General features: G+C 43.9%; 1 protein-coding gene across 5 annotated transcripts in view; it reads left to right on the forward strand.

The window, feature by feature from the left end:
* ARHGAP44 (Rho GTPase activating protein 44) overlaps positions 1-16,002 on the forward strand; it is a 227,317-nt gene that overhangs the window by 139,186 nt on the left and 72,129 nt on the right. For all 5 annotated transcript variants that reach the window (XM_056117918.1, XM_056117919.1, XM_056117922.1 and 2 more), the window contains exon 6: positions 1,724-1,800. In XM_056117918.1, the coding sequence (XP_055973893.1) occupies positions 1,724-1,800 (77 nt within the window). The remainder of the gene's footprint in view (positions 1-1,723; positions 1,801-16,002) is intronic.

Raw genomic sequence — 16,002 nt, forward strand, 5'->3', positions numbered from 1 at the left:
TTTCCAGGGTGTTTATGCAGCATCTCTCCTGTCATCTATCATTGGGCATTTGGGCTATTTACACATCTTAGCTGGTATAAATAGCACTGTTGTGAATGTCAGTGTGCATATTTCTTTTCAAATTTATATTTTATCTTCTTAGTATAGAAGGTAGCACTGTCCTCCATTCTTCATCGATTTGCTCAAGCGGGCACCTGTGACAAGACTTCTTGTTACTGTGTTTGGCATATCGAAGATGTCACTGGTAGCTTGCCAGGCTTTGCCGTGTGTGTGTGTGATACTCTCGGTAGCTTGCCGGGGGCCACTTGAGCAAATCTATGAACAACAGGAGGATGGTGCTACAGGGTAGTATACACAGTAAGGATTAGAATTCCTGGATAATATGGTAGCTCTATTTGTAATTTTTTAAAGACATTTCTATATTGTTTTCTCCATACCAAACAGTAGTTCCACTCTTAGTAGAGTGTTTCTTCTCAGAGTTGCACACCCTAGAGTATTCTAGGGCTACTCCTAGCACTCAGCCCGGTAGGGGTGATTCCTCAGCAGCATAGTGGAGGGTTTTGACTCGGGTCTCCCACACTTGAAGTATGTGCTCCACCTCCAAAGCTCTCAACCTGGCATTGAGGCTTATTCTTTCAATGCATCTTCTAAGTAAAACTTTGGGTACAGTGTTTGACAAAATTTGTTTGGCAAAATTCTCATTCTAGACTTTCCCAAATGCCACTCAGTTACAGATCATCTTTCAGCCTGGAGCACTGATGGAAGACCCTCTGCACTTAAGGGCATTTGGAGTTCCAGTGAAAGCTGGAGAAAAACTCTGTGTGAAACCTGGGTGCTGAGACTGTTTTAGGTAATAGGTGCCCCACGTGGCTCTCAGCATCACCTCTAGGCAATCTGACTCTTTTGGTGGCCTGAGACATCACTCCATTTCACAAGCCCTTGCCCTGAGTACATTACTCAGCCTGACTGCAGGAGTGAATAGAAGGTGCTTCACAGAAGATTGGATGGACCCTTCTCACATTTCTTCTTCATTGTCTGAGAGCTACAGCCTGAGTTGATTATGTTTCAATTTGTGATGATTTTTCATTTTAAATTTTCACATCCTGCCCCACTTTTGCTGGGCCTTGAACCAAAATCCTTTACTGGAATGTTAAGACATTTTTAGAAATAAAAGTATAAAAAGAATATTCACACATAGCCACTATGGAAGAACTTCTTAGAGCTTAGAAAAAAAACCTAGTAATGTTGATTCATTATTTACTTTGGGGAAAAAAAATCTTGCTTTGTTTCTATAAAAGTCTTTCTTAATTGCATTCTCCATAGTGTAAGTCTCCTAAGGCCAGTGTTCTTTGTCCTTTGCAGTCACATTCAAATTAAGTTTGTGGGTCAAATTTAACTACTAACTGTTATTCCTGCTTTTCTCCCACTTCAGTCCCATATTTAAGTAGCAGTCCCTGTATATCTACAGATTGAGGTAAGAGCTAGAATAAGGTAAAGTCTAATTGCTCTGTGGAGTTAGAACCCAGAGACGGCCTGGGTTGATGATAGGCCTGGCAGATGTTCAGTAAAGAAAAGACAAAGGTTAACTGAGGAGAAGGAGTCAAGAATCTTCATCTTTTACCTAAAATAAGGATTGGAAATCTCTTAAGAAATTTGTCAGTGGTGATTTAAGAATTTATCTTAAGCTTTAATTAAACTGTGTCTTTAATATCTATGACCACAGGTGGAAATCCCAAATATTCAAAAACAGAGGAAGCATTTAGCAAAGTTGGTGCTGGACATGGATTCTTCACGGACAAGGTATAGTGGTTTCTATGATCATTATTTGAGGGCTATGGCTTTGCGTGTGGGTGTATGTGAGTATAGTTTTATTCACCACACTTTCCCTAACACCTCTTTTGTGCTAGGTACAAAATGATGATCCAAAGAAAAATCAGACCTGTCCTCAAGGAGGCTGCATTCTTGTTTGTAAGGCATATGCTAGGCAAGTGATCTCATAAGGCAATTTTGTGCAGCAGTAGATCATACAAAGAAAATAACACAGGAGCCATAAATGTGGCTCTGTGATAGAATAGAATCCTTGCATGTGTGAAGCCTGATATTTGATCCCTAGGGCCGCTAAATAAATGAGATGGGATGGAAGGGGGAGAGAAGAGAGAGAGAGAGAGAGAGAGAGAGAGAGAGAGAGAGAGAGAGAGAGAGAGGATAATTTGAAATGGAATGATGGAGAAAGGATGGCAATTACATTAGGTGGGATTAGGATACAATTGGCACATTAGTGTCAGACATATAGAATGCTGATTCAATATTTATACATAGCTACCGAGAGTACCTGCCCACACGGCAGAGGCTGGTAAGCTCCCTGTGGGATATTCAATATGCTAAAAACAGTAACAACAAGTCTACAATGGAAATGTTATAGGTGCCCACTCCAGCAAATCGATGAACAACAGGAGGACAGTGCTGCAGTGCTATCATAATGTGATAACCAGATTAAGTCTAGTAAACTTCTGTCCCCATAGTTGTCACAGCATTTTTTTCTCGCGATGTGAACATTTAAAGTCTACTTGATGGCAGCTTTGAAATATGTGATATTATATTATAATAAAGTTTCCTGCTGTACATGGCTCTCTATGTCTTATTTTATTCCTGGAAGCGTATTCCTTTTGATAAACTATAGAAGCCATCTTCTAGGTTATTATAAGATGACACTGAATCTGTTACAGAGATTATGAGGAGGTTGCAGTCCATTGAAGATCTACTTTAAAGCTGCCTTGAAAAACAGAAACAGTAAGTGCAAAGGCAGTGGGACGGGTTAAGGGTAATAGTCAGGATTAGAATGAAGGTCATTATAGCTTAGAGAGAAGAAGCAAAGGAGAAGGTAGGGATATATTATGATCTGATGGTATGGAGTGTTTCTTGTGAGTGGAGGACTTTGGATTCTGTGGATACATTTACCTGTTCCTAAAGCCAGTGGTGTGGAAACCTCTTTTTGTCGCTATTTTGTAACCTCAAATCATTATGTGAGAAATAGAGTTATGACAATACTGCCCTGCCACACACATCTCCCCAAATCCACTAGAGAGTCACTGTGACAGCATAGGAACACCACTGACCCCAAGGAGGCTATAACTGTGACTAACATATATCATAGTTGTGCACATATGTGTTTTTCTGTCATTTGATTTATATGTTGAGTAGAGCCACACCAAGCAGAGCTCAGGGGACCATGCAGTAGAGGAACTGAACCTGAGTCTCCAGTCCTTTAAGCCATTTCTCCATTCCATATGCCCTTTTATTTTATTTATGGGGGTAGGGAGGGTTGGTGACCAGAGAATGGAGGCTACTATCAGCAGTGTTCAGGCAGCCCAGCTGATATTCAGTGCTAGAGCCCAAGGATGCAGTACAATTCAGGGTTTGTAGTTCAGGGGACCCCAGAGCCACCCCAGTGGTGTCCAGATACCTCCAAGGCAGCTGGTCCAGTGCTGTCTGTAATTTACAAGACTACAAAGGTCTTGGGGCCTCCAGGGCTATAACCATTACCCTCCACGGCCTCAGGGATACACCAGATGATGCTTTGAAGACCATGTAGTGACAGGATCAAACCCAAGTTAGTACATGCAAGGAAATGTTATCAGTGTTATCTCTCATCCCCCATGCCTTTAAAAAATTTTTTTTTACAATGGTGTGTGCATGTGTACTTATGAAGCAAAATGGAGGAACATAAACATGCAAATGGAAGGAACTATTTGATTCTACCGAATGTAGCCTGCCTACACAGCAGAGTCTGGCAAACTCCCTGTGGCGTACCCAATATGTCAAATACCAGTAACAATGATGGGTCTCATTCTCCTAAAGAGCCTTGAATATAATCTCAGGGTTAGGATGAAGGAGACATTACTGGGGCCTGCTCGAGGCAATCAGCGATTAACAGGATGATTTGTGATTTTTTTGATTTGATTCTATCTTAATTCTGTTTTGTTCCATTCCTGGTCAGTTTTAATTATCTCTAGATCTTGTTTCACTTTCCTCGAAAAAAGTGAATAAAAACAAATACTTGGACTGAAAGATGTAGGATAATCTAGAAGTCAAAAGATAAAGTACCAAGATCGACATCCCTGTTTTCTAAATCTGGCTGGAGTGATAGCACAGCAGGTAGGTCATTTGCTTTGCACGCAGTCAACATGGCCAACCCGAGATCGATTCCTCTGCCCCTCTCAGAGAGCCCCCCAAGCAAGCTGCCGAGAGTATCTCCCCAACAAGGCAAATCCTAGCAAGCCACCCATACATATTCAATATGCCAAACACAGTACCAACTGTCACAATGGAGATGTTACTGGGCCCACTCGAGCAAATCAGTGAACAATCGGAGGATAGTGACAGTGACAATGACAGTGACTTTTGTCAAGTTACTTAACCTCCCAGAATTTTATCATACACCATAATAACATTTGTGAGGTGAACTGAGAGGGTTTGGTGCCATGTGAGGTTATGTCTCTCATAACACTTCCTACATACTTATGAAAGAAAGTAGCTTTTATATCAGCTTGGACATTGACACTCTGCAACTGAACTACTAAAAAGTATTAGAGCTATTCCAAAGATCAGAATAAATAAGACATATAAGAACAGTAAAGAAACATTTCGGGGGGTATGATGCCGCCAACAGGTCAACCTGTACTGCTTGGCGAGTGCATCAGCAGCCTGATGGTGCCTTCAGGCTTCCTGATACCCCAAAATTGCTGCTGTGCCTTTGGCTGGACCCCAACCACTTGGGACCAAGTTTACCAAGAAATTAAACAGATAAAAGTTAAGTATGTGGGAGCCACACCCACAAACCACTACTGGCTCAGTTATATAAGCTCACTTATTGGCCTTATTTCAGAGACCCATAGATAAATCTTGAAAGAGATCAAAAGCCGCAGTTAATCTTAGACCTATGCATGACTGAACAGACAGGGGTAAATGCAGGGAGGGGTGCCGATTGGCCTGTGCCTCCCCGTGCAGAGCCCCCAGCAGCTGCTTGCTTCCACAATTCAAAATTGCCAACATACCCCCAGTCTGACTCCACCATCTCACAATGGACCTCACCAAGATAAAATCTGCTGAAAATTCGGGTATGCGGGTTTTGTGACTGAAATCTCCAGCCTTTCACAGAGTTGGAGTGGGCTACCTCCCCCCACTTCCCAATACATATGGTAGCACTGGCAGTCACCCCCATGAACCAACTCCAGCACCACCCTGTAAACTATATTATTAGCCTTGTTTAATAGAGCCATAAATAAATCTCAAAGGAGATCAATAGCCAGAGACACAGCAGCGATTCCCGGAAGACACCATAGCTCTCTCTGGGACCCATACTGGGTCAGTTTTACTGGGGCACCCCAGATGTAGCAGGTGCAGTCTCCCTGCCTACTCCAGATGAAATCCCAGCGACCAAGAGCTACTACAAGCAAGGCCCAGGTATGTGGGTTCCAGGATTAAATCTCCATGTCACATAGCGGCAGAAGCACCGGACTGTCCCTCCCTGACTCCCCACCCACTCATCCACCTGGCTATCACCCCCACAACGTGCCTCTGGGTGCCATCTTAGCACACCAACAGCCCTGCTCCAGAGACGCCCAATTGAATCCCAGAATGGATTAGTGCCTACAGAAATATCTCTGGAACCCAACCATTTACAACCTAGGATTCCAGAAGCATGCAGCCACAGCACCCAAGATATTCAAAATAAGCAATGGACAATAAATGATCTAGCATCTGCCCCTGGCAGGCAGGCTTGAGTGGTGGTTGGAAAATTCGAGCAAAACATAATGCCCCAAAGTAGAGAGAGGACAGGGAAAATGCCTGCCATGGAGGCGGGGTGAGGACTAGGGGTGGGGGGGACTGGTGATGGAAGGTGCCCTTTGCTTCAAATATCAAGGAAATATGAACACGAATAGGATGATGAGCTGGAGAGTTAATACAGTTGACTACTTAGTCAGGAGTAAAATTTAGCAACCAGAAATGTAACTAAAGAAATCTGGTTTTTTTTTTTTTCGATATGCCAAACACAGTAACAACAAAGTCTCACGATGAAGACGTTACTGGGCCCACTTGGGAAAATTGATGAACAACAGGAGGACCGTGCTTCCGTGCTTTTTTAAATTGAATTACCATGAGATACAGTTACAAATTTTTTGTGTTCGAGACTCAGCCGTACAATGATCAAACACCCATCCCTCCACCAGTGTACATTTCCCAGCACCAGTGATCCCAGGTTCCCTCCCATCACCCCCCACCCCTCAGCCCCTGCCTGCCTCTATGACAGATGAATTTCTATTTTCTTCTCTCTTTCTCTCTCTCTCTCTCTCTCTCTCTCTCTCTCTCTCTCTCTCTCACACACACACACACACACGCATGCACACACTCTCACTCTCTCACACACACTAATTCTCTCTATCTCTCAGGCACTGTGGTTTGCAATATTGATACTGAAAGGTTATCCAGAATATTCCTTACCTACTTTCAATCCTCAGATCTTGTCCACAGTGATCATTTCCAGCTATTATTGTCATAATGATCTCTTCTCTATCTTACCTACCCTCAATCCCACACAAACTTGTGGTTAGTTCCAACCATTAACCAGTCTTACTAACCCCTGTTTTCCCTGGCCATGTATATTATTCTTCTACTATATCACTGTATCACTGTCATCCTGTTGTTCATTGATTGCCTTGAGCAGGCCCCAGTAACGTCTCCTTTGTCCTAGCACTGAGATTTTAAAAAGTGCCACATTCGAGGCTCTTTGAGGGTCAGGAGAATGAGACCCATCATTGTTACTGGTTTTTGGCATATTGAATACGCCATGGAGAGTTTGCCAGACCCTGCTGTGTGGGCAGGATACTTTTAGTAGCCTGCCAGGTTCTCCAGAGTAAGAACTAGATAATAAGATGTCTTCTGGCGGCCGCACGGGAGCCTTGTGGAAAGCGGGTTTGAGCCGGGCTCGGGGGGGGGAGCAGCGGGGACCTCATGGGAAGGGGGGCTTTGTGGGCCGTCCCCCACGCCCCACCGGGGTCGCCAGCTGCCCCCCACGAGCGGCTCTCCGGCACGGCCACGGCCCCGGAGGCACAAGGACTTAGCACAGAGAACCAGCCGCTTGGAGCAGAAAAGCAAATGGACTCGTGTTGATCCGCGCCACCAAGCCTGCCCGGAGGGGGAAGGGCGTTGACCAGCCCGCCCGTTCCTCTCTGGAAAGAAAGATGGCGGCCGCACGGGAGCCTTGTGGAAAGCGGGTTTGAGCCGGGCTCGGGGGGGGGAGCAGCGGGGACCTCATGGGAAGGGGGGCTTTGTGGGCCGTCCCCCACGCCCCACCGGGGTCGCCAGCTGCCCCCCACGAGCGGCTCTCCGGCACGGCCACGGCCCCGGAGGCACAAGGACTTAGCACAGAGAACCAGCCGCTTGGAGCAGAAAAGCAAATGGACTCGTGTTGATCCGCGCCACCAAGCCTGCCCGGAGGGGGAAGGGCGTTGACCAGCCCGCCCGTTCCTCTCTGGAAAGAAAGATGGCGGCCGCACGGGAGCCTTGTGGAAAGCGGGTTTGAGCCGGGCTCGGGGGGGGGAGCAGCGGGGACCTCATGGGAAGGGGGGCTTTGTGGGCCGTCCCCCACGCCCCACCGGGGTCGCCAGCTGCCCCCCACGAGCGGCTCTCCGGCACGGCCACGGCCCCGGAGGCACAAGGACTTAGCACAGAGAACCAGCCGCTTGGAGCAGAAAAGCAAATGGACTCGTGTTGATCCGCGCCACCAAGCCTGCCCGGAGGGGGAAGGGCGTTGACCAGCCCGCCCGTTCCTCTCTGGAAAGAAAGATGGCGGCCGCACGGGAGCCTTGTGGAAAGCGGGTTTGAGCCGGGCTCGGGGGGGGGGAGCAGCGGGGACCTCATGGGAAGGGGGGCTTTGTGGGCCGTCCCCCACGCCCCACCGGGGTCGCCAGCTGCCCCCCACGAGCGGCTCTCCGGCACGGCCACGACTCCAGGACACAGAAACCAATCTCTTAACTAGCTAACTTTTAATAGAAATTCTTCCAGGGTCAATAAGTAAAATAGCAGAAATTCAAAACCGCGCGGCCGCTATTGCGGCCGCGCGACATCATTTTATTCTTAAACCAAGTTGTAGAAAGCAAATCATTTCACAACGCTGTTTCAGCATGTCTGATTGGGGGGGGGGGGGGTGGGTCGTAAACTCTTAACAATAATTGTGCATCTTTTATCGAAATAATCTATCTAGTCAAAGTAGATAGAGTATTAACTAGAACTCATCTACCTCACAAGAATTGGGAGGGGTGGGAGGTGGGGGTCTATTGGGGTTCGGGGTTAAAAATGAGTATCGGTAAAGGGAAATGTGTTCGGTATCTACATGACTGAGACCTAAACCCGAAAGCTCTGTAACTTTTCCCACAGTGATTCAATAAATAAATAAATTATAAAAAAAAAAAAAAAAAAAAAATAAGATGTCTTCCCGGGAGCTGGGTTTTATAGTTTCTGGGTCTTGGTCATTGATGGGATTACACGGCACTGGGGGCAATTGGTGAGTATAATGCCTACATACTGGAAGATGGGGGATCTGGGTGGAGGAGGCCCCAGTCCCAATCTGAGCAGGCTTGGAGATCTACGCCCCGGATATATATATATGTATATATATATATGTATATATATAATCATCAATCACATCATGCCGTTTTCGACACTGGGGAAGAACTGTTCCTCGGAACATACGACAAAAGAGGTGTCGGTGGTGTCCATGTCCTTGTCAACACAAACTTGGCCATAAACATTGATTCATTCGAATGCCTAACAACCTGAATTGGATGATTACACTTGAATAAATGTGGCTCACTGCCAGCAGTTTCTATCTTCGTTGTCTATGCACCAACATCTAATTATGATGAAGGAGAAATTGAGAAGTTCTACATGGAGCTGGAGAAGTTCTATAAAGAAGACCACACCTTCTACAAGATCATTGTCAGTGATTTTAATGCCACTATAGGACCGAGAAAATCATCCGAAGAACTCCACATAGGGACCCATGGCCTAGAATGGAATGAACAGGTTGAGAGACTGAGTTCATCATGTCGACCAAGACCATCCATTGTAACTCACAACTCCAGAAGGCCAAATCTAAACGTTGGACATGGGAGTCACCCTGGGAACGGTTCCACAACAAAATTGACCACATGATATTCAATCGTTAGTCTTGCCTGACCGATGTCGCTATTGTCCCAAAACTCCAAATGGGATCTGACCACCATCTCCTTCATGCAAAATTCTACTTCACAGAGCGGGGAGAGAGGGCTGCAAAGTTTAAGAGAAGAACTCTCAGAATGACCACAAACTGGGAGCTCTTTGGCACTACTGCGGCAACATGGGAAGATGCCATCATTGACAACATTGATGAGGAATACGATTGACTGGTTCAGCACCTCCAGATTGTGTGAGGAATGCTGAGAGACAGCCACAAAAAGATGACTGTGTTCGAAAACTCTCAAGCTCATTTGCCAACATGGCTTGGTGCAAGCCTCAGGCAACCACAAGTGAACGTCTGAGCTCGAACAGAAGTGCAGAGAAGCAATAAAGGAAGACCTCAAAGAGAGAAGAGCAGCAGTGCTGGCAGATGCAGCAGAAGCTGGGAAAAGCATTCGCAACACCCGCCTGTCTTTCGCCAACTAGAAGACCAAGATGACTGCCCTCCGACGTCCTAATGGATCTATTACATCTTCCAGAAGGGCAATGAAGAAGATTATCCATGACTTCTACTCGGATCACTTTGATAGCCATATCCACCTGCCCGCATACCAAATTGAACAGGATTGGTGGAACACTAGATGAAGTACAACCATGTGAGCAAGCCAGGTTCTGCAAAGGATTCAGCACGATCAACCATATTCAGATGATAACCAAGCTCATTGAGATTTCTTGGGAGTTCAGGATTCCACTCTGTCTAACGTTCATTGATTTAAAAAAGGTCTTTGATTCTGTTGAGACTGAAGCAGTTATCGAGGCCCTAGCCAACCAGGGCATTCAAAGTCTCCGTGAGCTGTATTGGAGATTCACTACCAGGATCTGACCATTCTACAGGGAGGTGATCATTGACATCAAGAGAGGGGTTCAGCAGGGTGATAACATTTCACCGAAACTCTTCAGTGCCACCCTCAAAAACATCATGCACTGACTGGAATAGGAAGGAATGGGAGTGAAGATAGATGGTCAGCAATTATGCCATCTCCACTTTGCTGATGACATTGTTATCATAACACCAAACATCAGCCAAGCGGCACAAATGCTGGCCGACTTCAACAGTGATTGTGGAAAGATAGGACTACAGCTGAATCTAACAAAGACAGTGTTTATGAGAAATGGTCTCGTTCCTGACATTCATTCACTCTCTACAGGATGAACATCTCCGAATGCAACAGTTATGTGTAGGTCGAGAAGTCAACATAATGAATGACCTGGCACCTGAGTTGCTCAGGAGGAAGAGAGTGGCTTGGAACGCCTTCAAGAATATCAAAGCAATAGCTAAGAGGACAAAGAAACTCCGGCTTCAGACATATCTCTTCAATTCCACTCTTCTTCCTGCATTAACAAATGCCTCAGAGACCTGGGCCCTATGAAAACAGGATGACAATGCTATTTGGGTCTCCCAAAGAGGAATCAAAACAGCTATGCTTGGAGTATCGTGCTTCATGCAAATGAGAGAAAGAATCCAGAGTTCTGACCTTCGTCAACGGTCAAGAATCAGGGATGCTGTCTCGTTTGCCAAGGCGTCAAAAATCAGATGGGCTGGACATGTAATGAGATTTGGAGACGACCGCTGGACTAGAGCCATTACCGACTAGATTCCACGGGACGTCAAAAGATCACATGGCCGCCCACCTATGAGATGTTCAGACTTCTTCGTCAAGACCCTGAATGATCAGTTTGAGGCTCTTTGTGTTCATAGAATGAGCAGATGCCATTGGGCTACATTAGCATGTGACAGGGATGAGTGGAAACGTTACTGGCACCCGCTCAAGCAAGTCGATGAGTAACAGGATGTCAAGTGATCAAGTGATATAATGTTTATAACACAAATGAATGCAGTTATTCTATATTTGTCCCTTTCCTTCTGACTCATTTCACTCAGCATGATACTCTCATGTCCTTCCATTTATAGGCAAACTTTATGGCTTCACTTTTCCTGATAACTGCATAGTATTCCATTTTGTAGAATTGCCATAGTTTCTTTATCCATTCGGCTATTCTTGGGCTCACAGGTTTTTCAGATTCTGACTATGGTGAATAGTGCTGCAATGAACATAAGCGTGCAGAAGGTATTTCTGCTGTGTGTTTTTGGGCCCACTTCTGTGTTCTTATACTAGTATAAAATTGTCACACCAGGGGTAGAAGACAGAGTATACCAGGCAGGGCATGTGCCTTGCATGTGGCAGACCTGGGTTTGTTCCCTGGCACCCCATATGATGAGCCCTGCCAGTAATGCTTCCTGAGCACAGAGCCAGGATCCCGGAGCACTAATGAGTATGACTGCCAAACAATAAATAAATAATAAATTTTAAAAAATTGTTTCTTCATAGCATCAGTGTTCAAGTCACATATTTGGGGACTTGCCTAAAGTGTTTCAACAAATATTGATTTCCCACTTTTAGGATAATGATAGACACCAATATTACAGAGAGATTTTCTTCCATGAGAATCTTGTTTCTTGCTCTGAGGTTTTGAAAGACTCAAATTCTCAGCTTGGTGCTTCTGATCAAGGGTTTAGATGTAGAGTTCATCGCCATCTCCACTTACAGATTTCTGTTTATTCTTATTAGTGGGTAACTACTCCTGAGTGAAAGCTCTGCTCAGTCTGTTCCTGTATTATTTTATTAATGTCACAGTGGTATATTTATTCTGAAGCATAAGGAACATTTCTTTGGGGACCTCCCATCCCTGATTGAACAATACTTACATTCTCAGCTCATATTTTATATATTGATTAGGATTTAGTAAAGAAGTCTCTAACTCCCTTTCCAAATTTTATGCTTTATAAACTTTACACATTAACTTTTTGTTATTTATAATATTCAATATTTTGACAATTATATTATCCTCCAATAAACTTGGTTCATTTTTAGTCAGTGCTTCTAATGTGTATTCATTCTAATGGGTATTTATTTCAGTATGATCCTTCTGTATCCTATTAATATTTATCTCAGCACATTTTGTATAGTTGTTAGTTTAATGACTATTGCTTTGGGGGGCATTGAAAATCTCAGTTAATAACAGGTCTCAGCTTATCAACTATAATGGAAGATTAAACCTAAGCTTTCAAGTAATGGGTTCTCTATAGGTTATTGATATGATAAGAAGGACTTTCTTAGTAAAGGTGTCTTTTTTCTTTCCACATTAAACCTTCCTGAATGCCACAAGCACCTGAACCTCCCTAGCTTAATGCCTTCTTCCCTAACCCTCCATTCTTAGTCACCACAAAGAATTGAAAATTGACCAAATGCCATCCTACTGAAAACCAGGATCACAGTTACTTATTCACTGCCTTATAGCCACCTACACTTCTTGATTTAGTTAGTGTGCATGCTAGATTTTATTCCTGGTCATGCCCTTTTTCTGATTGCCATATTTTTCTCTATTTATCTTCTCTCCTTTCTGAACTATACTATGCAGCCAGGAGAAGATGTATTTTGCTTTTATTTAATAGAGGCAGAATCTTTTCATATCTTATAAGCTCATGTTGTTCAATAGTTTCATGACTGAATATTTGAATTCTGCCACAATTTTGTTGATACTGAATACTAATTTATTCAGTATTGGGTCTAAATCCACTGTATTCATTTATAATTGTTTTAGCAGATCTTGCTAATGAATTTCACAAAATTATGTAAACTTTAATAGATATTTAAAAATACGTAATTTAAGTTAGAGAAGACTAACTTAGAAAGGGGCTGGAGCGATAGCACAGCGGTAGGGCGTTTGCCTTACAAGCGGCCAACATGGCCGACCCGAGTTCGATTCCTCCGCCCCTCTCGGAGAGCCCGGCAAGCTACCGAGAGTATTCGATATGCCAAACACAGTAACAACAAAGTCTCCAATGGATACTTTACTGGGCCCACTCGAGCAACTTAGAAAATAATTATAATATCAATGAGGTAAAAAGAAGCAAGTTTAAATCTCACTTAAGAATTGTGAATTAATTGAATGTGAATGATATATAAACTTCTTTGGAATAGGTTTAATATGGAGGGGTTAATAAAAAAGCCCGTTCTTTCTAAAAATTATCATTATTTTGGGGAGGGTATGTATCTCAAAGGTCAACCCTTCTGGATCAAGAGACTTTCTACTTAATGCCTCTGAATTCCAGGCTATGGACTGAATTTTGTCACAAACATCCCACCCTCCCAACAAAAATCCTATGTTGAAGATCAACAGGGAATAAATTGCATCATAAGGGTAGGCACCTAATTCAACAACATAGGTGGTGTTATTAAAAGAGAAAGATCTTCCTCGGTGTACACTCAGAGGACAGACCATCTGAGGACAGAGCAAGATTGTGTAATCACCAAGCCACTGGAAAGCCTGCAGCTCTCTCGCCACCTGCGTTCAGTGGTCTCAGGCCACTTCCACACCTGGCACAGACGATGCCATGGCAGACAAAGGAGGAAACGAGGGCCAGGCTGTTAGTGATCAGTTGTCTTTTATTTCATTCTCCCGACGTGCCTGTTCCAGTCTCACAGAGCCCTTCATTCTAGTCTCACACTGCTCCTCTTTTGCATCTTCTTCTTTCTCCCTCGCTCATCTCTCTGCTCTTGGACTCGCCACCTTGGTCTATCCCCTAGTCTCTCACCAACTCCAACTCTCGGGGCATTGGGGGTAGCACAATCAACATATCAAAGCCTTTCCTGATCACTGATCAGTCTCAAGGGCAAAATATCACCTAGGATGTGTTTCTCCTTACCTTAGTCCAGCAGTCTTTTCATTAACATCTTAATTAACATCTTCATCTACTTCTTAATATTGGTTATTTTGTATAGACACACTAAGAAATACATTAAGCTTGTAGGGTGGCTCTCCTGGGGACATCTCACTATAGATCCCAGACTACAGTGCTCAGGCCAGATTATTCTTTCCTAACCCTAGCAGGGTCCTAATCTAGATGTTACTTTTTGGATCATGACAGAATTTGTCCATGACCATGCTCTTAACGTATTGTTAAGTATTATGGTGCTTTGGCCTGACCTGTTTTGATGCCAGGGTAGCTCACACCTTGCCCTGGGTCCATCCAGTCCCCTGTTGGGGGTGCTAGGAACTAAGGACAACTGAGGCTTAAGTCAAGAAAAATGCCCAGGAGTGAATATCATTTGGAGTCAGTTAACTCCCAAGTTACAAAAGGATAGCATTAACTATCTTCCTAGGTCTATACAAAAATGTCTTTGCTCTGAATTAACTATGCAAAGGACTTAAGGAGAAGAGAAAAGCAATATTTACAAGTTAACAGAGTCTGATTAGGAAATAAAGGTGATTGTTGGGGGAAGCAGAGCACAAAGAAAGAGATTCCAAATACAGAGAAATGGGAGCACTGTGATGGGAGTGACCCAGTAAACCTAAGCTCCCTGTGGCAAGACAGAAAGGACAAACCAATATTATCCTACATAAGATGGCAGGAAGAGAAAAAGCCAGGAAGAGAACTCTTACCGGAACGCAAATTTATCTTTGAGAGCACAGAGACAGATTCTCGGGTATATATGATTAGTTAATATAATTGTATTATGTGTCATATATAATATATAATCCCTTCTTTAGTAAGAGAGTAAAAAGTATGAAGTGGAAAATTTTCAACAAATGGTTTTGGAAAACTGGTTGGTTACCCAAAAAAAGAACCCCTATCAAAATCCCCAAAATCTAATCAAATGGATGAAAGACCTTGATATCAGATCTAAATCCATAGATTACACTGAAGAAACATAGGTAGGGCACTTAATAACATTGAATCTAGAAGCATCTTCAATGATTTTATGCCATTGGCCAAGCAAACAGAAGCCTAGATAGGACTCATCAAACTAAGAAGCACCTGCACTACAGAAGAAACAATGACCAGAGTAAAAATACACACCACAGTCTGGGAGAAAATATTTTTTCATTCATCTGACAATGAGTTAATATGTGAGATATTAAAAACTTAGATTTAAATAAATGGACCCTTGACCTCCAGCATTTCAGCAGGCCTACTTCTACATCTCAGACCTCTGTTTGCTCATCTAGACCTCCAGCTGGATCCTGGCAGTCTCCACCCTGACTTCCACCATCTCAGTACGTGCACCTCCACATAGCAGACCCTCTGCTTGCTCATCCAGCCTTTCAGGTAAGGCTAATTTCCTGGTTGTCATCTCTGCTGCTGTTTTGGAACCAGAAGTGGATTTTCCTCCTTTCCAGCTGGACCCTGGCAGCCTTCATTCCCGACCTGCGTCATCTCCAATGGCCCAGTTCCACATCTCTTTAACTGTGACTACACACACACAGACATAATAGCTCACACCTCACACTGCTCACATTTATACCTGCTGTCACCAGGCAAAGACAGGCAGGAAAAGAAGAGAGCCACATCTTCAGAAACTCCCCGTGGGGTGGGGGGCGGGGCCTTACTATAAAACACTCTCAGTACAGCAAATGCAATGGGAAAGATGCATAGAAGCCCACCAGCCTCAGTGAGGAAAATAACAATATGGAGACTTTCTGAAACTGTCAGAGAATTACTTTAGTTACACCACATTGAAGATGGTCAGTGAGCTCAAAAAAAGATGGCACAGATAGTCAGCAAAGCACAAGAAAACCAAAATACAAAAATTGCGGCCAGAAATGACCAAAAGATAGAGTATCTGAGTATGTGAGAAATGACTTCGAAGCTCCAAGATGAGATAGAAACCTCTAGAATACAGCAGACAGTGAGAAAAAGCCTGAAAAGAAATGAACCATACA

Source organism: Sorex fumeus, unplaced genomic scaffold (assembly GCF_029834395.1).
Source record: "Sorex fumeus unplaced genomic scaffold, SorFum_2.1 ptg000036l, whole genome shotgun sequence".
In the NCBI taxonomy this organism is placed as follows: Eukaryota; Metazoa; Chordata; class Mammalia; order Eulipotyphla; family Soricidae; genus Sorex; species Sorex fumeus.